Source organism: Gigantopelta aegis, chromosome 8 (assembly GCF_016097555.1).
Source record: "Gigantopelta aegis isolate Gae_Host chromosome 8, Gae_host_genome, whole genome shotgun sequence".
Lineage (NCBI taxonomy): Eukaryota > Metazoa > Mollusca > Gastropoda > Neomphalida > Peltospiridae > Gigantopelta > Gigantopelta aegis.
This window is the reverse complement of record NC_054706.1, coordinates 8,869,497-8,895,250: the sequence shown is the minus strand read 5'-3', so window position 1 is coordinate 8,895,250 and position 25,754 is coordinate 8,869,497. Positions and strand designations below refer to the sequence as shown.

Genomic DNA, 25,754 nt, shown 5'->3' with positions numbered 1-25,754 from the left:
AGCAAGCTGCTGTAGCGTACGCTTGTCCTGAGCACAAGAGCCGGTCTTGGCTGGCTCCTCCGTCCAGGACAGAAAAGGTGGTGGAGGGGGAGAGGAGGGACTGCCTGCACTGGCAGGTGCAAGGGAGCACCAGCAGCCCGACCGTGGTCGGTAGCAGGCCAGCGGGGGGTGATGGTGCTATTGAATTTGGAATGGAGCAAAGTATTATGCCAAAGAGAAAAGGTGTGCAATTTGGGTTGAGGAAATTGGGCGCAGCTTTGAACGGTCGGCTAAAAAGAAAGTTCCAGAGCTAATATAGGTTGATTCAGAATTATACCACGGGTTATATAGCAATGTCTATGACTGTGTTCCTTGCAGGTCAACAGCAAGATGTCATATCCGTCAAGCCTGATTGGTGAGTCTTTTGTTTTGCCATGAGAATGGACAAGAAAGGGGAACACTATCAAATGGAACTCGACAGAATCTGATGTCACGCGCTCTGACAATATGCATTGTGCTCATGTGTCTGGTGCTGCATTACGTTTATATAACAATGAGCAGAAATGTGCATGTACATGTAGCAATAAACAAAGAATAAAAAAACGAATTCATGCATTAGTTGTCCAATAGGAGATTCAATAACGTAGCCAGACAGATCAGAAGATTAGAAAAAGGTTGAAATTATTCTTTGTTACTGCAAAACTGAGCTCGTATTTATTTATTTATTATTTTTTTAAAAATCGCCATATACATTCGCCACATTGATTATTTTGTCGCCACTTTTATATTTTTATCGCAATTGGCGATTGTGGCGACCGACAGGCCGAGCACTGGCTATTACTGTTGCCTGTTAATGAGATGGTAGGTTTAAATGGACATTGTGTCAGTCTAGTACGCACTTGTTAAACTAATTACCTCCCTTTGATACTGACGTCTGTGCTTGTTGAGCAGCCATTTTGGAAGTTTGTGGAAGGCAGATATTTTATGATAGCATTTGTTGTCCTGTTGTGATATTTTTCACAATGACTGCCCACGATCAAATTAGGGCTATGCTTGATGAGCTAATGGGCACATCTAGAGATGGTAAGTTGGTGATAGTTTTACAGCAATATGTTTTAGCGTTGTTGGTTGTGTACACGTAGCCTGACAAAATAAAATTATAAAATCTGTTGAACTGTTTATTTATTTATTTTACCAAGCATTGTTGTAGGTTAAGATATTAACACAGTCATCTGTATCCAAAGATATTTAGCAAAGTTTGTGGCAAGATGTAGTTTCCTCGGCATGTTATTTTAAATGTTTTAGTGTTAAATATGGCTCACATTTGACTACAGTCTAGACTACAGTCCGAACGGACATAGAAACTAAGATTTTAAGAAAGAATGTGTGATTCTTTTACATCCAAATATTGTTACATTACCAGCTGGTATTCAAAACTTGTGGCACCATGTTTCAACCGAAATAGTGCAACAAATTGACCAATTTTTTTTATTTTTTATAACCGACCATACTCGGGATGCGGTGAACTCGTATGGAAACTAACTCGTATGAATGGAAAACTTGTATGGAAAATGAACTCGTATGTAAAAAAAATAATGGTGAACTCGTATGGGGATGTATGGATATGCATATATACTTTGATATTTCTCTTAAATGTGTATTTGTACACTTGTTTTGTATACATGGCAACATGCTTCTTAATCTTATTTATGTCACCATCAGTCAACTATTTGCATGTCAACCGCAGTTTGTGCATCAACAGCAGTCTCCTATATTTGTGTCATGTTATATATTTTGTTTCGTGCATAGGCGTATGGGCACATTTTTCCCGAATGACATGTATCTTTTGCGTTTCTCACTAGCCCGAACTTAAAAACCACTAGCCACGGACGTTGGGGTAGCGGATTTGTCGAACTCTGCATAAAAACTACACACAAGTTGCTATACAGTAGGCTATTGGATATATCAATTTGTAATTTTGATACAGTTCACTGCATTTTCCCCCATACGAGTAAGTCTTCCATACGAGTTCACTTGTGGATTTTCATACAAGTTCACTGCATTTTCCCCCCATACGAATAAGTTTTCCATACAAGTTCACCGCAAGCCCCATACTCACTAAATCCCGATTGAAGTACTTGTGTCATTAATAACAAAATAAATCTTCCAACGACTACTTTCAAAACTTTACCCAACCATTTTAAATTTGCTTAATAGAGGGAAGCAACTTGCCCTGCACATTAAGAAAAGTATTGACTTGATGTGTGCAAACAGGGTTTCTGTCGGAGGGTAAAACAGGTATGATGCCATACTCAAATTTTTTGGCAGATACTATTTTGTAAAGTTCATTTTTTGACAAAATTAATTAAACTTATCATTGCTGTATGATTTTCTAAACCCTAACCCTAAACGTAACCCATTTTCTTTCTTGGGGAGGCCACCCATACCCCCTGTTGACTGGTTGCATTCCATTCCATAACGCCATACCCCAAAATTTATTTCTAGCAGAAACACTTGACAGGGCTGAGGGCATTCTAGCTATGGTCAACAACAGTTCCAATTTCAGACCCTTATTTTGGTTTCTTACACAATAAATATAACATATACAAATGAATATTTCCACCAGCCGAGAGCAAAAATTTCACTAGCCATAGTGTTTTCCCTAGAAATTGGGCAATGTATGGTAGACTAACTACTCTCTTTTTGGGGAGGGGGGGGGGGGGGGGGGGGCATTTTTACCATTACAGGGCACCTTTTTTTTTATTGAAATAAAAATAAATGTAACCTATGTGCTTGCTTTAAAGTTAATTTTGTTTAATGATACCACTAGAGCACATTAATTTATTAATCATCGGCTGGTGGATGTCAAACATTTGGTAATTTTGATATGGTCAAAGAGAGGAAACCCGCTACATTTTTCCATTAGTAGCAAGGGATTTTTTAAATGCACCATCCCACAGACAGGATAGTACATACCACAGCCTTTGATATACTAGTTGTGGTGCAATGGCTGAAACAAGAGATAGCTCAATGGGTCTACCGATGGGGATCGATCCTAAACCGACTGCGCATCAAGCAAGTGCTTTACTACTGAGCTTCATCCTGCCCTCTTTGCTTTAATAAAATGAGCATGGCACTGATTAAGGGAATAATATGCTAGACTATTTAGGCATGGTGCCGCACCATGCTAAAGCAAGCTAGGGAAAACGCTTAAGCCAGGACTGAGGGTTAGTGGATTTGTCGAATGTCGAACCCAGTCTTGTAAGGACTGTTTGTTTATTAGTTAATGTGCCGTTTTTCTATTAGTCTTTCTTTCTCTCTCTCTCTCTCTCTCCCCCCCCCCCCCCACACACACACACACACAAAATAAAATAAAAAATAGTTCCTGGATCTTCCCGTGTCACATTTATGTTCAAGTTTAAAAAGATGAAAGTGAAATATTGTGCCATCCATCAGATAAAGCATGATTTTTTAATGTATGAAACCAAAACGATGATACCACAATGTTCTGTCCTCAGATGGTATTTTGCATTAGCATGTTCGTTAATTTTTTGACAAACCACAAACTATTGAGGGAATAATTAGGGACATTTTTTTTCCACAACATTTGAGGCCTGTCTTGGACACCGCCACCGTGGAATCTCGGAGGATGTGCCCAAGACTGGTGCTTGAACCTTCAGTGGATGTAAGTACAAGTGAAAGGGTTGATTGATTTATTAACACTTTAGTTTTATCGAGCATGTAATTTTGTTAATTGATCTGTTACAGTGACTTGTATGTAATCTACATGTAGTAAGTGAATTACATTAATGCTTATTCTAATACTGGTAATGAATAACCAACGTGTTTCAATTATTAATGATTCACAATACATGTGAATGTAAAATTGTGTGGACCTAGATGCAGCCAGACAGTTATGGGTTCAAATCGCAGCATATGGACAATAGCATTTATATAATATACATAGACACATGTTAAATCAAGCCTAAGTATTAAAATGATGCCATTCAATTAGGAATATTAGTTGAATGATAGTGGTCATTATTACTTGTACATCTTGGGTGCTACACTATTAAGTTACCACCTTTATGAATTTTAAGTGAATTGCATTAAACCAGCAAGTGTTTTCAGTGGATCAGTGTCGCTTGGACAGGGAAAACAGTGATACTAATGTCTAGAACAAATCAGTGTTGCGTAGCATTACGGGATCCGTTTCAATATAATTTTTTAGTAATTGAAATAATTATAAAAATGCTATTCATACTTTGCTTGGTCCAGCTAGTTAGACATGGGTGCCTATTTTAATTACTCATTTATATACATATTTACATAGTTTTGCAATTGTATTGTTGTTTATCAAATTATGTGATGCTTACTTGTTGCCAGAAATTATTTTGACTATTTGCATTAAAATGTATTGAAGAAAACAAATTAGTTATTGGTCAGAGAAAGTGTAACTCTGTTTCAATCTCCCTATTTTCAAGGGAACATTGTAATGCGGGCTTATCCAGAAGGTTAAATGCAAAGGTGGTGAATGGCCAAGTCGTGAGTTGATGAATTTCATATACATAATTACGTTAATGTTATTTCAGTTTTTTTCCTGTCTTTTGTCCTAAGAAGAGAGGATAATGATTGCAGTAATAAATTATTTCCTATTTTCAGATACTTAATTACATATGTTAATATATTTTTAGTTTCATCTATTGTGCATGTCGGCCATAAGCTGTGTGTGGTAGGTTAAACATTTTGATGAAGGTAGATGTTTTAATTCAGCAATGATTATAAATTATACATTTTTAAATAATATACATAATTTAAAAAGAAAGTATAATGTAATTGGATTTGAAGGTAAGAGTAATATAAAAGTAACCTTTTTTATATGTGACTTTCGTTTGTCCCATATTGGGTTCGATGAGGAGGTAGTTTATTTCCAGGTGGGAGAAAAGAGACGACTGCTCTTAATATGTGTAAGCCAGCTGCATGTAGACGAAAGACAAGTGAACAGAACTTGCTCTATTTCGCAGTGTGTATTTGATCGCAGTGTGTATCAAACACAATAGTACACTGTAGTTTTATCAAAGTCAGCATTATACATGAAATTTAAGTGTTTAAATTAACAAATTTGAGGCAGTTTGTTTTCATTTCCCCCAGATTTGTTGGTAAACAGTAACCCCTGGGTTTTTTGTTTGTTTATTTATTTATTTTCTTTTTCTTTTTTTCTTTTTTTTTTTATTAAGAAAAAAAGTAAATGTAATTCTTTGTGAAGTGTTTTTTTTTTATGTGGGTGGTTTTTTTAATAAATCAATTATCTCCACTTCTGTTTTTATCTCTGACATTAAAACATTACATGTACATTGAAAAAAGATTTTTCTGGCTGACATCCAAAATAAGAAAGACCTTTTTAATTTTAGTCAGTAATAGGGGAAAAAATTCTGAACATTTTATGCAAAATGCATGTAATACTTCTGCATGTATTTTTTGAAGAGGAATTGCAGTTGCTTGCAGCTACCTGTATGGGTACATGTATAGATGTAGTTAGAATCTGAGATAAATTTTTTGGGCTAAATATTTAATAGTGTGGGGTGGGGTTTTTTTTAAATTTCCAAAACACTTTCGTTTCTAATGACGTCAAATCAAACTGAAATTATTTACAATAAACAATTTGTATATTTCCAATTATTAATACTTTTTATTGAGTATTACATAACTATGTATAATAAACCCAACTTATATTTATTTTTGTAACCTATTAATCAGTGTAAAATCATCATTTGCATACATGTGCAAACATTGTAAAATAAGATAGTATAGTGCATGTCCTTTTTTATATATGATATTAAAAATGGCAATATTTGCAGTGGTAGTAGCATCTATCACTAGCTTTGTCTCTTTGATTGCAATTCCTCTTCGATTGCTTTCATACTTTTGTAAATGTGTTATATTGTTTCATGATGTTTAATAATATTGTTTGGTGCTGTGACTGTTCTAGGAGAAAAAGACAGGTATCGGGTGAAGTTTGACGACCCTCGGGTATGTAAGAGCTTCCTGCTTGGCTGCTGTCCCCATGATATCCTTGCGAGTACGGTGAGTATTCTCCTTATTTACCCAGCTAGATCACATGCTTGGAAGTGGGTACGTAATTAATGAAATATGTAATTTGTTTTTAATAAAAACTCACAACTTTTATTAGCAGTGTAGCTCTTAAATCTGCCCATTGTCCTATACGGTTTTGTGAAAATACCTCTACGAATGCATTATTTTAGACATTTAACATAAATATGTTGATTTGCCAAACAATACTAAACTAATAGCATATTAAAAATAATTTTTCAAGAAAAGGCTTTCCCATTTTTAAAATTAGCTAAAGCACTGTATGGGCTGAGATAGTCTACTATTGAGGACTATTTATCTGTTCAAATACAATTTTTAAAATGGTGAACAAATGCCAAGATTCGCTTAGTAAATGAGTGTGTCTTGTATTCAGATCACAGATGTAACTACTGTTTCCATTCTAAGAGGCATTTGGCTCCCAAATTAGAATTCTTGTGTATGTCGGTGTATAAATCACTTGAAACAAATGTTTAAGTACTAAAACCAAGTGGTTGTTAATTATTTCAGTTCTTTGAAACTGAGCCGTTCTGTCTTGGTGATGGTATGGTATTGTACTGTACTCACGTTTTTGTGGTCCTTACTTGTACGTATTGGGATCAATTTGTATTTAGTAATTTTACTTGTTTATAGACTTAAAACATATGGGGCTGAACTTACGCAGCCTGTTTTTCAGCAACGCAGGTAAATGTAGGTAGTTGCACACATGTAAGTCTTAAACAGGCTTTGTAAATTTGGCCCTAGATGTTTATTTGAAATTTAAATTACTGATATAGTTGATATATATTAAGTATAATTGCAATGTTCATTAAATGTTTTAGATCTTTTGTTTTAAATAATTATCGTATGATACAAATCAGGTAACTGACAATCTTTGCTAAAAGTAACTACATGGCATAATTGTTTTCATATTACATGTATATCTAGAGACAATTCCAATTTTGTGCTGAATCACTTTAAAATGTGTATTTGAGTGGAGGAATGTCTGTTCAATTATTAATTAATTAATAGTACTTGCATATGTACTGATTTATACTTTAAAACTGGAGCATGGCTACTGTATCAAGTGGTGTATGTAATGTATCCATGTAAAAGGTATCCATATATTAAGTCTGTTCTTTGGGAATAAATGGCAACTATTCGATTTATAGCAGTCATGACGGCCTATAGTACCTTTGCATCACTTTGAGTATATTATCATAAAAATATTTTGAGTAATAGGTTTATGTAGCATTAGCAGTAAGATAACAGTCCTTGAATAATCAAAAATCTATTGTATAAATATGTATTTGTTATATAAATAAGCAAAGTGAAGCATTAGGATTATTTGTCTTATTGAAATGTACTTTTTCAGAGGATGGACTTGGGTGAGTGTTCGAGGATCCACGACTTGGCTCTCAGGGCCGATTATGAGCAAGCAGCCAGAAACAAGGATTACTTCTACGACATTGATGTAAGTGTTGGAGAGCTGGGTGTTAAAATAGTGTAAACCTGTTAAGAGCTCTGGGGGGGGGGGGGGGGGGGGGGGGGGGGGGGGGGGGGGGGGGGGGGGGGGGGGGGGAAATGAACATCTTCAGGACATATTTTTTATAGGAAGGTATTTCACGGTAACAGTTGTTACCAGTACCCTGGCGGTAAAATCATGGAACATTTGAACTAAAATTACTGGCACTAATTATTTGTAGTGTATCTCTTGAATGTAGGGATCAAGAAATAGTATTTAAATTCAAATATAATTTTGTAGAAAAGATTTAACCTTCTGACTACTATCACTGAAGTCGAAAAAGTTGACGCTAAGCATGTGCTTGAGTACTGAAGGTGGCAGTCGAATAAGCCCCACTATTTTTTGTAGTTTCATTATGGGAGGAAGTGACATAGGCCTTAATTATTATTTTTATTTAGCTGTCAAAATCACAACAGCATGCATATAATGAGAGGACGTGTCGAAAATCAATTTTATATTGAGCAGGCCTTCTAGAATACGGTGGCCCGATGCCCGAGGCCAGTGTTTTTTTTTATTCAGGACAGTGAAAGTTACTTTGTGCAATCCCGATGGCAAGTGATATAAAAAAAAAAAAATCTACAACGCTACATCCTACGATCTACGATCATTCAAAAACAAAAGAAACATCTACAAGTCACTTCTTTCGATTTGCTATCACATGCAATATTTCACTAACAAATAGTTGGCCACCAGTAATCTCTGACCCATCCATGACATCAATATACCTACTGATGTAACTTTATTAAAGTTATAAAGTGTAAACATTGGAAAAACAAAAGTTCATTGTTTTGCCGCCATTTTGTTTTTGACACTGGAATCCAAAGATTTGTTACTCTAATACTAATAATATGCAAAACGATAACCAGTCTTTTATTAGTTTTAAAGGTTGTATGTCACTATTTACAAATACTTTAAAGGTGTAAATTATTAATTTAATTTATAAAATATGACATAAATTGCAAAAAAAGTTTTTTTAATGCTTAGGAACACAGTATCATGAAATAGATAAATTTAACAAAGTACCCAAATTTAAAAATTACTAATATTGTGTGAGTGTGTGTGGTGGTGGGGGGGGGGGGGGGGATAAGCCTTAAACTGCAATACATGTACACTTTATGCTAATAAAGGTTCTTAATTGTTTCTTTTCTCTCTTTTTTTTTTTTTTTTGAGGGGGTGGGGGGTGAGTTCCCATTCATAAGTAAATAAATAATGCTGTTAATTGTCTCAGTAACATGGATTATTTTTTATAACTTAGGTGGTTTTAGTGGAAACAATTAGTTTAAAATTTTAATAGGTACGGTAACTTTTTTCTAAACTGATGAAAATTATTTGCATATTTTTCTAAACAAACCATAAAGCATGCCCAGTGAGCCTATCTGTTGTGTAAATTGACAAATTGACTAAACATGATTTCAGTATGAAAAATGGGCAAGTGAATTTTTCACCATGGCCAGTGAATTTTCAAATCCACTGGCCCTATGGCAAGTGAATTTAAAAAATATTCTAGAACCCCTGATTGAGTTTAAAATCATGTCTTTTGAACAGATTTTTGCGATAATAATAATTTAAATCATTGGTATTAAAAATGGGTTCTAATGACTTGTTTTCACGAAACCTACAGTTTCCAATGGCATGGAACCGAAAAACCTTTTCCCATGAAATTTGAAATCCTATGATCTGGATCAGCCTCATTGCGAGAACAATCATTTTGTTTGCACGTTACTTATGCAAATCTAATTTAGCGTAACCTATTTTTTGTTAACACAAAATTTGGAGCACTATTTACATGGATATATGGGGGTTACTCCAAAAGCAAATGAGTTAGCTGGATTTATTTCTGCGTAACCAGAAAATGAGTCGTGCAGATTTTCAATTCTCAGAGATCTGATGATGAAAAACTTGTTTAGGAACTTCTAATTGGATTTTAGTTTTGCTTTTTGTGTGTTTTGTTTTAGGTTCGTCAACTTAATGGCAGTGTTCGACTGTTGTAAAAAAATTTGCTCTCTATAATTTATTATGGCAACTTCATTTTTGTAGGAAAATTCAGAATAACTTTACCTCCTTTTACACCTCTAGCTTTTGTTGATGATAGTAACACGTTGACCAAAGGGAGTGTCTGTAATTGAAATAACAATAATTGTTAAAATGTTTTCCTGTTTTGTACAGGCCATGGAGCATCTGCTGAGTTTCATTGGAGAGTGTGACCGCAAGACAGAGCTTGCTAAGAGACGTTTGAAGGAAACCCAAGAAGAGCTTAGTGAGGAGGCCAATGCTAAGGTGAATACTGACAACCATCAACTGACAACTCTTCTTTCTTAAACCTCCAAGTCGATAACAGATTAATTAGTAGTTTTAGCATATCTTTTTATACTTTGGGTCTAGTAGTTAATCAGTTCTAGCCTATATTGATGTGTGCGCGCGCGCGTGTGTGTGTGTTTGTATGAAAAATGTTGAATTATCAGGATTAACCTGAATCCAGAAAACATTAGAAAATCAGTAACTTTGGTCTGCAAATCTGTTGCAGAATTTAAATTTCTATTTTAGAGGACAGTAGAACTACAAACAGCAACAATATCGACATTCTTTTGTAAAATATATTTACCTAATTTTAAGTTGGTACACATTTGGTAATTTGGCAAATCCCAACTTAAACGCAGAGTTTAGTAAATAGTGTGGCTTTACAGGGTTAACTCTGGGTGTTCAGAAAATTAAAACCCTTAAGCAATTTTCCAACAAAATATCAGTTATTACACAAATATGTTTTGGCAAAATTAAAATAAAATGAGCAATTCACAGATTTGGCAAGTGTCAAAGCCATCCCTGTTTTAGAAGATAAATGTCCTTGTTACCTTGAAGTAATGTCCAGTGTTTATAAATGTAAAAACTGATGGTAATTAGTTTTTGATTTTCAGGCTGAAATGATTCACCAGCTTGGTGAACAGATGGGTACAAAACTGGCAAAGGCTGAGCTGGCTGGGGCACAAGGATTGGTAGAGGAATCACTCAAGCTGATGAAGGAAGTTGAAGATCTCAAAGTGAAGAAAAGTCTGGCAGAGGTTTGTAAAAAAAAATCAAAAACACTTTTTTATTTGCAAATAGTTTGACAATGATTTTTTTCTCCTCGAAATGCATGTTTTAACTGATTATTGGAATTTTAACATTAATTTTTTCTGTTTTTGTTTTGTTTTGGACTCAAGAAATGTTTTTTGTTGTACCTGGCTTATCTGTAATAGTTTAAATGACTTTGTATTTCATTACCAAGACTCTAAGAATCCTTGTTTGAATAGACACCAGTGTTGCTTAAGTACGAACCTATGTTGCTTGTTTTTGATTGCTTGGTAGAACTGAAAAGAGTTTTGATATTTTATGTACTTTAATAAATCTTTTATTTGTTTTATATAGACTGATTTTCGCAACTCCATGCCAGCGTCTAGCTATCAACAACAGAAACTGCGTGTTTGTGAAGTCTGTGGTGCCTATCTTGGTATCCATGACAATGATCGGCGTTTGGCTGATCACTTTGGTGGCAAGCTGCATCTTGGTTTTATCACCATCAGAGAAAAACTGGAAGACTTGAAGGTAATGTTGGTTTTAAAAAAAAGAGTACTTTATCTCTATATTTCTTCAATTACCCAGGGTCATGTTGACCACCTGTCCTTCATACCTGGTTGGGGACAATATAAGTTGAAGAAGCATCTCTCGGGGTATATGGCTTTTTATACTGTGGATAAAAGAGCACACAGAGGGTACATAAAAAGCCATATACCCCGAGAGATGCTTCTACAACGAATTTATCTTGCCGACATGTTAAACCATATTGCCAAATAATCAAAATAATGCCAGACAATAATTGTTAACAATTTATTAACGGAGCCGTACCACGCGGATGCGAACAAAACCACTTGCCAGTGACGAAAAATAGTTCCATAGATAAACAAGTTTTTAACTTCAAATGTTTGTAATACGAAATTGTCTGAAACGGATATTAATTAAAAAAAAAAAAGTTTTTTTATCAGAAATGTATGTAGTAAAAAAAATATTTTTAAATACCCCCAAAAACCCACAACTGTTGCTAATCGCGCATTAATACAATAACACCACGACCGTAATTAGGTGGCCGAGTTCAACATTGCAGCTTTTAAAAGTGTATTTTATAGTAAAAATAAAATTAATTATGTATACTTGATTGATTATCAATGTTATTTATAATCTAATTATTGTTTTAGCATTAACTGGGGTGGCTGGAAACTGTTGGAAATTACAGACGGGGTATAAGAGAATTTGGCTCCGCCCACGGGTATACGGGATTTGTCCAACAGCAAATAACCAATGAGATTAAAGAATTTTACATGAAGGCGAGATAAGATTTTTTGTAACAGGCTTCTGTCAATTGAAAAAAAAAATGTTTTAAAACCAGATATGATTTTAATACCAACCAAAAACATTTGTACATCTGTCAGCACCTCAGATGTTAATCAAGAAAGATCCGTCTTCAAATGAGATTCTGCATTATAACAAACTCGCCAGTTGCATAAATAACTAAAAAAGAACAAATGTATAAATGCGCCCCTAAATTTTTTGTTTCAATTCTTTTTCATTAAAACAGGAGCTGAATGTACGAAGCCTGTTTTTCTTGAACGCAGGTGTTTAAACATTGTAAATGTATGGAGTTAATAAAGACATAAACAGGCTTTGTAAATTCGGCCCTAAATCTTAATCTTACCTGATATAATAGTCATACATATATATATATATATATATATATATATATATATATATATATATATATATATATATATATATATATATATATATATATATATATATATATATATAAGAATATTATAATATATTTTTTAGCAACTAGTAGCAGATAGAAAGAGTCAGAGAGATAAAGAGCGTGAGGAGATGAGAAAGGAGAGAGATGAGCGTCTTGCTGTCCGAGAAAAGGAAGAGGAGATTCACCGAAGCAGCAAAGCCAAGACGAGAAGTCGTAGTAGAGAAAAACGTCGCAGAAGTAGAAGTCGAAGTAGGAGGTAAATTTTGAAAGTGTTACAGTTACAAAGCAATGAAGTTCCATAGATTTAAAAAAGGAGATACTCGTTATTTGCATTTTGAGTATGATGTAGGTTGTACTTGAGGATTCTTTTAGTTTTTAAGATATTTATAGTCAGTCAAGAATTCACAGGGTTTTAGGACTACCTGACATTTGTCAGGTCTATGTACATGTTTCTTAAAAATTATTATTCATTTTCATTGATGATTGTTATTTTCTGCAGTGTATTTTACCTGCTACCGCAACCAAAGTAGTACACATTAACAATAGATAAAAGAACATACTAGAAACACAGATATCAAACAATTTTTGAGGAAGTAGCAAGTATTCCCAAACCTATGGTTTTTATTAATCACAGCGACTTGTAGCCCAGTGGTAAAATGCTAGATTGATGCACGGACGATTTGGGATCGATCCCTGTTAGTGGTATGTGCTTTCCTGTCTATTAGCTGGTGCATATAAAAGATCCCTTGCTGCTAATCGAAAAGTGTAGGTCATGAAGTGGCAACAGCGGGTTTTCTCCCTCAGTATCTGTGTGGTCCTTCACCATATGTCCGATGCTATATAACTGTAAATTAATTGTGTTCAGTGCATCACTAAAACATTTTCTTCCTTGGTCTGCATACATTTTTTTTAAAATTTTAGGTCAAGATCCCGGTCAAGAGACAGACGGTCAAAAAAGCACTCGAGGCGATCTAGGTCTCGCTCTAGAAGATCACGGTCGAGATCAAGGCGCAGGTAGTGCAATTTTACTATTTCCTCTTTCATAACTGAACGCTGGTGGTGGCAAAGTATTTATTCTGTTGATATCAAACTTACGGTAGTTGCTAGGTGATATTTTCACACGTTTTATCGACCATGTGTGTCTTGGCACCTTGTTGGATGTATTTTGTGAATCAGGAATTGAACCTTGCCCTTGGTCTAAAGAGGTTTGGGGTTGGGGGGGGGGGTTTCTTTTGAAAACAACTTTTAATGTTTGCAATTTGTGCTGGGAGGGGGTGTGGGGAGCGAATATTTTCATGCACCAGTCTCTGCTCCTCAGTTTGTATATCACGGGGCTGTGGTAAATACCCTGTATGGTGGCAGCATATTTGTAATAATTTTCTAGGCAGTGTTGTAATTCCCACATTTCAAAGTTAGGGAAGGAACAAGTGCTGAGGTGACATTAACGTAATAAAATCAAACAAAGTCTTAGTAATCTTTTCAATCCATCAAAAATATGTGGCTTTGTCATGTTCACAGTGTAATGACTGGGTTTTCAAATCTTTGAATTCATTTTCTCCACACTTAGTCACGAAAAGCAAGACAAATGTCCATTCTATTCCGTGAAAAGAAAAAACATTCATCACTAATGTTGCTCATTGGTCTTGCAATCAATCCATGGTGGAACTGGCAACTTTGTGGCCTCAACTTCACAGTCCACAAATTAATTTTTTCAAGGGTTAGATTTACTGTAGTTACAGTTGTCACTTGGAAAACTATTTGTAAATCCCACCAGGTTGTCTCGGCTATTTGATTCAAATATGAGATGCATTATTTTATTGACATTTTTATTTCAGATTAGTTCACTTATCCTGACATCTTAAACTTGGAACATAATCCTCTGAATCAAAAGTAGGGTTGGCTGTGGTGAGTTAAGGTGTCCCTAGTATTTACAGGGGAGAATAAACTTGTTTGAAGCCACATTTTGTATTCCCAGTCTGAAACAAATGGAGTCCAGTTCTTGTCGGTCGTCCAAAATCTCTTTAATGTATTTTCTAATACATTTGTCCTCATTGCTCAAATCATGACACTTTATTATTAACACATCTTTACAAGTTGGTTGAAATAACTCCTTTAAAAGAAAAAGTATTCTCATTTGCAAATTAAAAGCTAAGAAAATATAACTACCATGATTTATAACTTTCTCTGTAATAGAAGGCAAAAGGTTTTCGTGATATCCAAATTAACTACTGTCTTCAAAATATTTTTGAAATTTCAGTTTTAAAACCAAATATTGAAAACTACCTCCCCTAAAAAAGAACAAAGATGCCAGAATCGTTTGCCGTTTCACTTTTCTACAGTTTGGAAGTAAAAATGTGTAGGTAAACAATCTTAACAGAATCTATGATAATATAATATGAATTCAGTATCTTATTTGTTCCATGTTTCTTTACTAACAAGATCACATTTTCTGTACATTTTTTGTAATAGCACAGAACAGACTGGTTATGCAAATGAAGTTTGTGGTTTCCTTGATTTTTGTGATTTTTTTTTTTTTCCTATAAAGTTCGACCATCATTAGGAATAGTTGGTTAACACTTGTATTGGGACCGACACTTCTTATACCATCATTCTTAGGATTGGTGTTTTGGTAGATGGTGTAGCTTGTATCTGTGTAAGAAGTTTGTGAATGACAAGCCTTGTTACATTGTTACAAGACATGCCTGTCAGAAGACTGGATTGGTCAGCTGTTGAATTTGCGGTTTGTTACTTCTGGTATAACCCTGTGGTACACAGTATGTGTAGATCTATGTGAACCAGTAATTTTCAGCATTGATTATTCATAAAAGAAGTTTTGTTCTTTTTATTTAGACGGTCGCGGTCCAGATCTCATTCTCGGCGATCACGAAGTCGAAGATCAAGATCCCAGAGCCGGACAAAGAGGTCACGGTCACGTAGTAGAACTAAACGGTCGAGATCGCGTGATCGGTCCAGTCGAAAGACCAAGAGAAAATCATGGAGTAGGTCGAGATCTCGCAGTCGATCTAGACACCGACGCAGCAAGGACAAGAAAGCTGTACGGACACACAATTCAGATTCAAGTGATGCAGAGGCTGATCGGTTGGTGGCATTTATTAATAGCAGGCTTTAAACTGCACCTTTAAAATATTCGAGATTTGGTCACAAGATTTATAGCCAGACTCATTTCATTTCACTCAACAGAATACATAACGGTTAAAAGGTTTTTAAAGAATTACCAAAATACATGTGTTTAAGACCTAATGATAATAGAGATGTATCAAAAAGATTTGAAAGATAATAAATCATTCTTTCCTTCACTTGCTTCGGTGATATATTGTAAATGTTAATTTTAATAATCTTCATTTCTTTTTCTCTTCTTTCAGACGTGGACAAGAGGACAAAGTAGAAACCACAGACCCTGTTGATGGCAGCAATGGAGAAATAAATTGATTGGTTAGCTATAACTAATTGGTTACCGTCATCTTTTTTCTTTTGCATTAAGTACATTGTTTATATTTAATATTCAAGACTTCGTATGCATGGATTTTGACAGATAACACTGTATTCTTACAAAGTATTATTGAAGTAAAATGTAAGAGTATATGAAGTAACAGATACATGTCTTAAAATGTATTACTGGAATTAAATGTAAGAATATATATTATGTAAATGATAATGGTTTGTCATACTGAAAGATTATTTCTTTTTGTGTGTTTAACGAATCCAGAATAAGAATTGTACATGTTACTCAGGTTTTGACGACTTCATTTTGTGTCATAATATAATCAAAGAAGAAGTTTATAGTTCATATTTCTGTCAGTATTTCATGAATTATATGTCCACCCTTTGAAATATTTGGCTTTAAGTAATAGTTTAGCCATGTTCATCTGTCTGGTTTGACACTTGTCAGTGGTGGGTATCTGTGTTATTTGAGAAGTGACTTCATTGTAAAGCATAAGCAGACTCTTTAAATGGATAGTATTAGGTTTTTAGCATTGAGTGGTTTAGCAAATATGTTCACTGTTGAATTGACAAACGTATTCAAAAATGTATACTTGTACATGAAATTTAAGTGTCATTTCGGAGATTATCAACAGCCGAAACCCTGCTTAATCAATTGGTGTTGATTACAAATACTTTTATTGACCCATTAACTATTGTTATGTATTGTGATCTCCGAGATAAATTATTACATTTCAAACGTCCAATTTGCATGTGTAGGTAGTTGACATTGTAGCTTTTAGGATTAGTTTTCCAGCTAGATAATTTGACCAAAACCTTCAGTTTCATAATAGTTTAGGGTGTTTTTTCATCTTTAAAGATAGTATAGTTATAACAAACACATTCTGTCCGTCAGGTATTTCTTTGTTACATTTCAGAGTTGTAATCAACTGTTCACTTGTCAAACATTACAGTTGTATCAACTTGATATTCAAAAATATTTTTTTGGAACCCAAAATATTTGTGATGATTTTTTATTGACTAAATAGGGAATGGTGAATGGTGGCGGTGTCATAAATTAATGCATAATAACTGGCGTACATTTTTAGAGATGAAAAATTGCTGTGATTATTATATATATTTTTTAATGTATAAAGAATTATGGAACGGGTGTTGTACCACAACATGCAATCATTTTCACATTGGTGTTTGAGATAACTATTACATTAAGAATGAAATCATTTCTTCAGCTGTCAATAAATTGTTTGCTAATTGATTTCATAGTGCTATGTGTGAATCACTCGTTTTTGTGCAGTCTTTATTCAGTTCATGTTTTGACTGCATTTAAATCAAATGTGGATAAACAGTTTGTTCTGGTTAATGTATTGCAAACATTGAGATGACAGATCATTGGTATCTGTTTAACATCAGCAAATGCTATCTAATGAATCGTTTTATATTTTATAATGGCTGGATAAGAGGCATTTTTTAATGGAAGTCAAGACAATTTCCTAAATTACACTGATGATAGAATGTAACGTGATTTCATAAGCGAGGTAATATTTTTTTTTTTTTTTTTTTTTTTTTTTTTTTTTGACACAGTACATTGTGTCCTTAACTTGTAAGTTTCAGGTTCAAACTTAAGTCGATATAAAATAGGTACCCTTAGAATTCGTTTTATACTAAATGGAATATTTAAAGATTTTCAATCTGTATCTGTACAGCAGTAATCTTGGATGAAGTACAGACCATTTGCAATAAAATCAAACAACTTGTGGAGAGGCCTTAATATAGGCTTCTGCTTGTTGGCTTACCAGCGTACAGCATTCATTTCATATTATTTCAGAGCAGATCAATGCTGTCAGTTTTATTGAATACATCCGGTTTTAGATCTGCTTGCTGTGCTTTTAAACTATAAGGAATCAAATTTGAAAGTTTTTACACTTGACACCATAAACTGCATTTGACTGAAATTGGGTCTTAAAGTTTTACCTTAAATGGTTTGTAAGCACAGTATTGATTCGAAGTTCAGTTTGTCATCTTTGAAGAAGTTTCATTTCAATAAAGCTATTTCAGTAACGACTCTTCATTTTTCATCTTGGTAGTTTCTAAAACCATATTCTCGTCAAAAGCAAGCTTTGAAATTGAATGTCAGCAGTTTACCCATTAGGTTATTGTAATTCCATTTTATTTGATTGTGTGATTTTGGTATGTTGGTTGAAACCAGCTGTGTTTGTACGTTTTAAACTTTTATCTGATTAAAAGAAATTAAACATCGTTACGAGTTTGGTTTTTATCAGGAGTATCTTTTAATCCCCTGCCCACCCCACAAGTCTGTTTCTATGTAAGAGTCTGTAAATACCATGTTTAAAGAAAGAAACGTTTTATTTAACGATGCACTAGACACATTTTATTTACGGTTATATGGCGTCGGACATATGGTTAAGGACCACACTGATTTTGAGAGGAAACCTGCTGTCACCACTACATGGGCTACTCTTTCTGATTAGCAGCAAGGGATCTTTTATTTGCACTTCCAACAGGCAGGATAGCACAAACCATGGCCTTTGTTGAACCAGTTATGGATCACTGGTCGGTGCAAGTGGTTTACACCTACTCATTTAGCCTTGCGGAGCACTCGCTCAGGGTTTGGAGTCTGTATCTGGATTAAAAATCCCCATGCCTCGACTGGGATCTGAACCCAGTACCTACCAGCCTGTAGACTGATGGCCTAACCATGACGCTGGTATGTTTAAAAACATAGTCCTGATGTTGCTCCATTTATTTATTTTTTTAGTTTCCAACTAACTTGGCCTTTAATAATTAAGTGAATTTTCATATTTAAAATATAAAATATCTGCTGAAACCAGTTTGTACATATGAAATTATTGGGGGTATTGTGGACTTTTACAAACGTTTAAGATTTTATTTTAACAATAAAATGTAATTAAAAAAGGTTATTTGTTGGTAAAAAGGCTGTTAGTTGGAAACCCTTTAAATGGCAGCCTTCTTTGGACATTAAAAAGTATTTATAGCTTTATAATATGATGCAGTTTCTAGTGTTGCAATGGAACTTTGTTGAATGGGAAATAACCAATGGATCCGTCAAACGAGATTGTTAGAGTACAACTTATTGTACCATGGGGTAAGCTCTTTTTGCATGGATGTGCTTTGACAGGTTTTTTGTGGTCGAATGATTTTCACAAAATTAACTGGATTTGATCCGTGACTGGCAGTGCTGAAAAATTGTCTGTTTTTTTGGTTGTTTAATGGGCATTACTTCCGTTCTTTTGAGAGCACCATTATACTATTATGAATATTCGTTCTTGAATTGGCATTGCAGTAAAGATCCATGCCTAAAAATTCCAATGGCCATTTCCATTATACTGATCGGCATGGGTGGGATTCTGTGCTGACGTTTTCTAAATGGACAGCTAGGATTAGAATTGCCATGGACTGCTAAATAGTTGAGATCAGGAGTTTGAGGTACTCTAATTAATGCATCACTACACGAGGGTGGGATGGAGGCAGAAGAAATATTTAACAACACATTTTTAAACCAGGGGCCACCCATAAAACAAGCCAGCACAAAATCGGTTTAATCATTACAACCCTCCTTTCCTTATTCACCTTTAACATAACTACAACTATAAAAAAAAATCTTGCCAGTTGCAGGTGTGCATGCAGAGATTTCGGATTCCCCCCCCCTATATTTTCTGGGGAAGCACATCTCACTACAAACTAGACCCTGCCCTATTAAAATGCCTGCATATGTGCCCGACGTGTTTAAGAACTAGTAGCCTACAAGGGTGTCTGTTATATTTTCAGGGTTGGTTTTTTTAAGTCTCAATTTTCCTTAAAACAAATAAAAATTCCCACCATCACCAGTAGTGGACATTGCGTTCACTAGCATAAAACTAAGTTGCAAGTAACTTAGTTATAAGGAATCACAACTGGCAACTTCAGAAAAATTATGCGTTGCGTGAACAGTAAATATTTTAGTGTGCTTTCTTTTTAATATTCTAACAATATTGCCCCAAAGTAGATATCGTTAAAACAAAATTCACCATCTGCAAGTGGGAGGGACACCCCTCCCACACCAACCCTTTCAGCCAACCCCAAATTAAATTCCTTCCGATGCCCCTGGCCTAGGATGTACCCATTAAGTTTCAGAATTGTATGAAGAACAGAAAAAGAATGTCCTTTTAAAATTTTACATTTACTGTACTTTATTTTTCCAAATTAATGGTTATTTTCTACAAAATTCAAGTACTAAAAAAAATAAAAAAATAAGTACTTTATACGTCAAATTGAAGAATATCTTTTAGCCTATGTACTCTGATCCACTGAACGGCATTGATTGTGCAATGACTGTGATCTGTATGTACATCTCATTCAGCTGTTTTTAATGACAACTGACCTAAGCTGAATGAAATTGAGATAGGGAATCACGACTTTTGCGAGATAACTTTTGGGGGGGGGGGGGGGGGGGGGTCTATTCATTGCTACCCCAGAAAATACATTGGGGGGGGGTGGGGTGAAGAGACCTTGACACAAACAACATAACATTTATTACACAATATTTCTATTTAATTTACTGCTGGTAAGCAACTCTATGTACAGAGCAGTAACTCTTTTTCACATCAATAAATGACGTATCTAGTCTCAAATACACAAAAAAGCACAGTAAGAAACACATTATTCGTGTCCATCATAAAACTTGGACAAGAAATCGGTCGGCCGAGGAGTTTCAGTCTCTTTAAAATATCTCATCACGTGATTCCGCTGCTGCCAAATGTTGGTCATCTCCACCAGCTCCATTTGGCCCTGAAAAGAAAAATATCCACTAAAAAGGATTAAATGGCCATTGCTACATGTATAATGACAGACAAAATATACATTTTAACAGTGTTACTGAAATAAAAATATATCCCTTAATTGTAAACAAAGAGTACTAGAGAGGTACATGATATGCCCATCAAAAGTAGGTTGCTGAGACACGACATGCCACCATCCCAAGTTGAACTTGCATGCAAGGTCTGATGATCCTATATGAACGGATAAGGAAGATGCAGCATGGAAAAGGATGAAAAGTAATTCAGTGACCTCATTATGGTATGTGACACCACCATCCCAAGCTGTATAAATGCATGCAAGGTTTATTGGTCCTATATGAATTGATAAGAAAGATATGCTTAAGAAACAAAAAGTGTACGTAGGTTCGTCTGTCTTTATGGACAACACCATATCATAATACAATCCGTCAACGATGGGAGTATAAAAAGAATGGAGCATTACTGTACTATAATACAAGTGTATTTGTAACATACACATACAGGTATCATTATTCGTGAATATAACTGAATATTCTAAAGTACGTTTTAATTTCAACCCCGCATTTTGTATTTTCATACCTGTTCAACATGAGTGAATGGAATATTTTGTTATAGTATATCTGTCCAATGACCTATATTAAATGCTGTATAGTCTGTCTATGTCAAAACTGAAGTTCTGATGACATGTGTCTATGTCAAAACTGAAGTTCTGATGACATGCAACTCTAATGAATAATTATACAAAAACTGATAAAAAATATTATTACCGTAAACCTTAAACCCATACCAACTCTTAATCATATTTTTTATAAACATTTTTACTTTAAATTTATACATGTACATAAGTAAATTCTTATCGTTAATGTAAGTATCTATTAAGAAATATATCTTTGTTTTTTATTACATTAAAAAGCCCAGCTTCAATTAAAAATATCTCTGTAATTAGACACAGTACCTTAATAACTAGAAGGTCTATAATCCGGATGTCGGTCACATGTTTGTTCTTCAGAAACTGTTCCCGTAATTTCTCCTGTAGCTGACCCACATTCACAGGAATATCAAACTCTTTTACTGAAAGGGTAGAACAGCTGTATTAACTTTATAACATTTCTACCATACGGGATAGTGTTAAGCATGGTTTAAGCTGGACCCCAAAAATTATTAGCAATCTAGCAAATTGGATCAGTAGCCAAATTAAATTTTTAGTTAGTTAAACAAAATATAATAGCATGATTTTCAAAGAACTGTATTTGATTTTTTAACCACCATTCTGGCAAATTAATAATTAAATGTACTAACCAGGTGTATATTTAATTCACATTAGGCAATCTGGCAAAAGACACTTTAGATTCAGGAGCAGGTCAACTTGCCCCACACTGCTTAGTCAACTCATATCAATTAATATACCTGGGTGAGCAAACAATTCGCCAAATAATCTTCAAATATGCAAAATCCACTGTTATTTTTCAACAAAATACCAATTATTACATGAAATGTTTTCGCCAAATCAAAATAAAATTCGCCAATAGTTCCTGAAATTCGCAGTTTGGCGAGTGGCAGAGCTAGCCCTGATTAAATACTGTTGAATATGCATACCAGTCGAACCCAAAAGCCTTACCTGATCATTCCTTTAAGGAACTAAGGGACAAACTCAGAAACGTCGTTAAAATAGGCTTGACAGTTCATTGTAATAGATTATTATTTATCCGATATTAGGATCTCCCCAATATAAAACCATTTAATAAGTGGTTATAATAGAAGTTTCACTGTAATATTAATTAATAAAATTATACCAAAGTTGTAGACGTCTATTTTTAATTTTATAAAAATTATTTATGGATAGTTAAGTTTGGGGTGAATTGTCCAAACACTGGGGCGAGTTGGTTCTGGGGTGAGTTGACCAGCATTCTTAACATTCTCACTACTGCAGGCGAGATATCTCGCTTGACGTCATGCCAGTTGACATACTGTACACTGTATACAGTGCATTCCCCAATTCATATTTCCTGCTGTTTTGCACACGACACTCACCGGAAAGACTTATATAACAGAAAACAGAAGACAACTCAGCTTCCTGTATCTTTATGTTTTTGTTTTGAAAAGCTTGTAATTTTGAGTTGAAAAAGTAGTTTTCGGCAAGTATTTTCGATTGACAACAATGGGTGCATGTTGCAGTCATTTTCAGGGATCAATAGCTGATTGTGATAGCTAATTTGATAATAAATTTGATCGTTCTACCAACAACGAAAATCACCAAATATTGGGATATGAATCGTAGTTCGTTTTTTTTTAAATTCTGGTCAGAAAACCACTGTTATTGGGAATAATAGACATAAATACTGGACAGCTGGCCACGAATGCTGGTCAATAAACGCGACTTTTTAGATTTTTTGCCTCATTTTAGTCAACATAAACTGATCTCCTAAATATAATTTAAAAATTATAACACACAAAAATAATACTTACTGATTCAAATATGAACGTTATTTATTTTATGTATTTATAATTTATTTAAGTGAATATATGTGAGTAAAAATTATAAACTTGTACCCACTCAACATGGTTTTTGTCAAAAATTAATCCAGTAGTCTAAGATTAAATTCTAGCTGATGAAAGACAATTTGTGACAAAAAGGTGCGAGACTTTTCAATGCCTCCACCTCAAATGGGGATTACATCTCTCTGCAGTTTTTCAATATTATTTATGGCAGTTTTATTTGTATGTGCATGTTTTGTGTTTGTTAAATTGTTATTGTAGGTTTTAATACTCTTATTTGTTTCTTTTAACTGCGCGGATGTTTGGGATGTTTTTAAATAAAATTTGGGGGATTTAATTTGTTGATGAGATAGGGTTATGGATGACTTGACCCTACTGGCCCTTGAATACTACGTTAAAATGTGACAGATTAGATCTGATCAAAAACAGTTGGAAATTATAAATTTTACACTAAACTTTCTAAAGACCGGCGTCAACCTTCACCCGTCCTTGCAACAACACGTTCAAGGCCAAATTATTCTTCAAACATCTACCGTTGTCAATACCTACCTATGTATGGCAGTTGTCTAAACCATGCTTTATATAAATTAAAAACACGTCGCCTTGCTTCGGCGCTGTCTGTTGATAATATTGGCTTGACCTGTTTGACTCCTTGTTGGACAGCTCTAGCTGCCATTTTCACGTTGGACCCAAATCTTATTCAATGCTACGCTAAATCATTTTTTAAAGGTACCGGCTGAGCAGCGGACCCTCAATCAACGTGTACCACTTAAAATGCAAAACATTACGAGTGCATGAGATAATCGTTGAGTGCTCACTTTAAAGTAGAATAAAGATAAATATTTGTTTTGTTTAACGATACCACTAGAGCACATTGATTTATTAATCATCGGTTATTGGATGTCAAGGGGATTTAAAACATTTGGTAACGACATAATTAGAGCCCATGCAATGATTAATTAATCATCGGCTACTGGATGTGTAATTCTGACGCGTATTCTTCGCAGGAAACTTGCTACATTTTGTCATTAACAGAAAAGAATCTATGAAGTTGGTTTTAAATCCCCCCAATCGATTTTCTGGATCCTCCACTGCATTTGTTAATGTAAATACGTAGTATTCAGAGGAAACTCGCTACAGATATTTGTATAGTTTCTTTTATTTAACGATACCACTAGATCGCTGTGCATTGATAGATTTACCATCGGTTACTGAATGTGAAATATTTTGTAATTTCCACATGTAGTTTTCAAGAAAACCCACTACATGTTTCCATTAGGATCTTTTATAGGCACTCTCCCAGAGACAGCACAGCACATACCAGTCGCGTGGCACTGGTTGGACCGGAACACATTTAAAGTACGAAGACATGATCAGTTGTGAGTGAATGAAAATAATGAATGAATGAAAATAATGAATGAATTTAATGAATAAATAAATATAATAGCATTAAAATTTAGAATGTAGGCAACTTTGTCTTGAGAATTCGACAGACGAAGTAGCAATCTCTCTAACAATGATTCCTGGCAACATATACCGAATTAAGCTTGTTGTCGGGTATCTGATTTGTGCAGAGATCTTATCAGAGGTCGGACTCTGGATGGGCGTATTCGAAACCCTAGTGGTATATGGGCACGTTAAATTGTGATCTATATATCTATCCTTTCTCGTCATGTGTCTTGGCGTAAACATATGCAGAAACATAATTTAGTCTGTAATAGAAGGAAGGAAATTTTTCATTTAACGACACACGCAAGACATTTTATTTACGGTTAGGCCTATATGGCGTCAGACATGGTTAAGGACCACACAGATATTGATAGAGGAAACCCGCTGTCGCCACTTCATGGCCTACTCTTTTCGATTAGCAGCAATGGATCTTTTATATGTACTATCCCACAGACAGGATAGTACATACCACGCAAGTCTGATCTTACGTAACCTTTTTTCTATCTTTTTGTTCTTTTTCTTTCTTTTGGTTAAGTTTAACATTTAGGACATATTATTTATATTATTGTAACGGGTTACGTAAAATGAAATCGGTTATATGAAGCTTTATTGTGTAACTCGAAGGTATGCATGGAATTGTTCCATTTTGAGTGTCTTAAAAGCTGACAAGTTAGCGAAAAAGGGATCAAAGAAAGAACAAGTCGACAACAATATCTCTTTCCAAGAAGCTAAATCTATCATAAAGTCTGCCACTAAAACAAAATGGAGCAAACATCACCCACTCTATGATAAACATGTCTATTATCAACTCGGCCGTAGAGAACAAGTAATAATTTCCCGAGTAAGATGCGGACACAACAGACTGAGACATCATTTGCACAGAACATTAAAAATTGGCGATTCCGAAGACTGCCCTTGTGGACAAGTGGCTGAAACACCCGAACATATTCTACAACACTGCAACCTACACAACACACCCAGACAATTATTATGGTCAAACACAGCACTCGCCACAAAACTGCATGGAACAGTCACTGAACTAATGAGCACCATCTCTTTGTGGGAATGACTGGTCTGATGATTTGACTAACGAAGAACGAGAAGAAGAAGAATGTCTTCAGTAAACGCGTAACAGAAAATATTTATTCGCCAGTGTCCATGA

General features: G+C 34.7%; 2 protein-coding genes across 5 annotated transcripts; one reads left to right on the top strand and one right to left on the bottom strand.

Annotated features, from left to right (window-relative positions):
• The first annotated feature begins 908 nt into the window (after positions 1 to 908).
• Positions 909 to 18,089, top strand: LOC121379243 (putative RNA-binding protein Luc7-like 1). 4 transcript variants are annotated; one of them, XM_041507766.1, is made up of 12 exons: positions 914 to 1,062; positions 4,464 to 4,524; positions 4,914 to 5,002; positions 5,969 to 6,063; positions 7,442 to 7,540; positions 9,758 to 9,868; positions 10,504 to 10,647; positions 10,994 to 11,170; positions 12,452 to 12,627; positions 13,293 to 13,385; positions 15,222 to 15,470; positions 15,755 to 18,089. In XM_041507766.1, the coding sequence occupies exons 5-12, from the start codon at positions 7,445 to 7,447 to the stop codon at positions 15,819 to 15,821; spliced, it is 1,113 nt and encodes a 370-aa protein (XP_041363700.1). In that variant the 5' UTR covers positions 914 to 1,062; positions 4,464 to 4,524; positions 4,914 to 5,002; positions 5,969 to 6,063; positions 7,442 to 7,444; the 3' UTR covers positions 15,822 to 18,089. The 4 variants fall into 4 exon arrangements, 3 of the variants coding, with proteins under 3 accessions (XP_041363698.1, XP_041363700.1, XP_041363699.1); XM_041507765.1 differs by lacking the exon at positions 4,914 to 5,002; XR_005958816.1 differs by lacking the exons at positions 4,464 to 4,524; positions 4,914 to 5,002; positions 15,755 to 18,089 and adding an exon at positions 14,207 to 14,276 and having other exon boundaries at positions 909 to 1,062; positions 15,222 to 15,358.
• A 2,295-nt stretch (positions 18,090 to 20,384) lies between these two features.
• Positions 20,385 to 23,850, bottom strand: LOC121379982 (NADH dehydrogenase [ubiquinone] 1 alpha subcomplex subunit 6-like). Its single transcript, XM_041508687.1, has 3 exons — positions 23,693 to 23,850; positions 21,603 to 21,718; positions 20,385 to 20,639 (listed from the first exon to the last, which is right to left on the bottom strand). Exons 1-3 carry the CDS (start codon positions 23,817 to 23,819, stop codon positions 20,511 to 20,513), a joined length of 372 nt encoding a protein of 123 aa, XP_041364621.1. The 5' UTR covers positions 23,820 to 23,850; the 3' UTR covers positions 20,385 to 20,510.
• Positions 23,851 to 25,754: the final 1,904 nt, after the last annotated feature.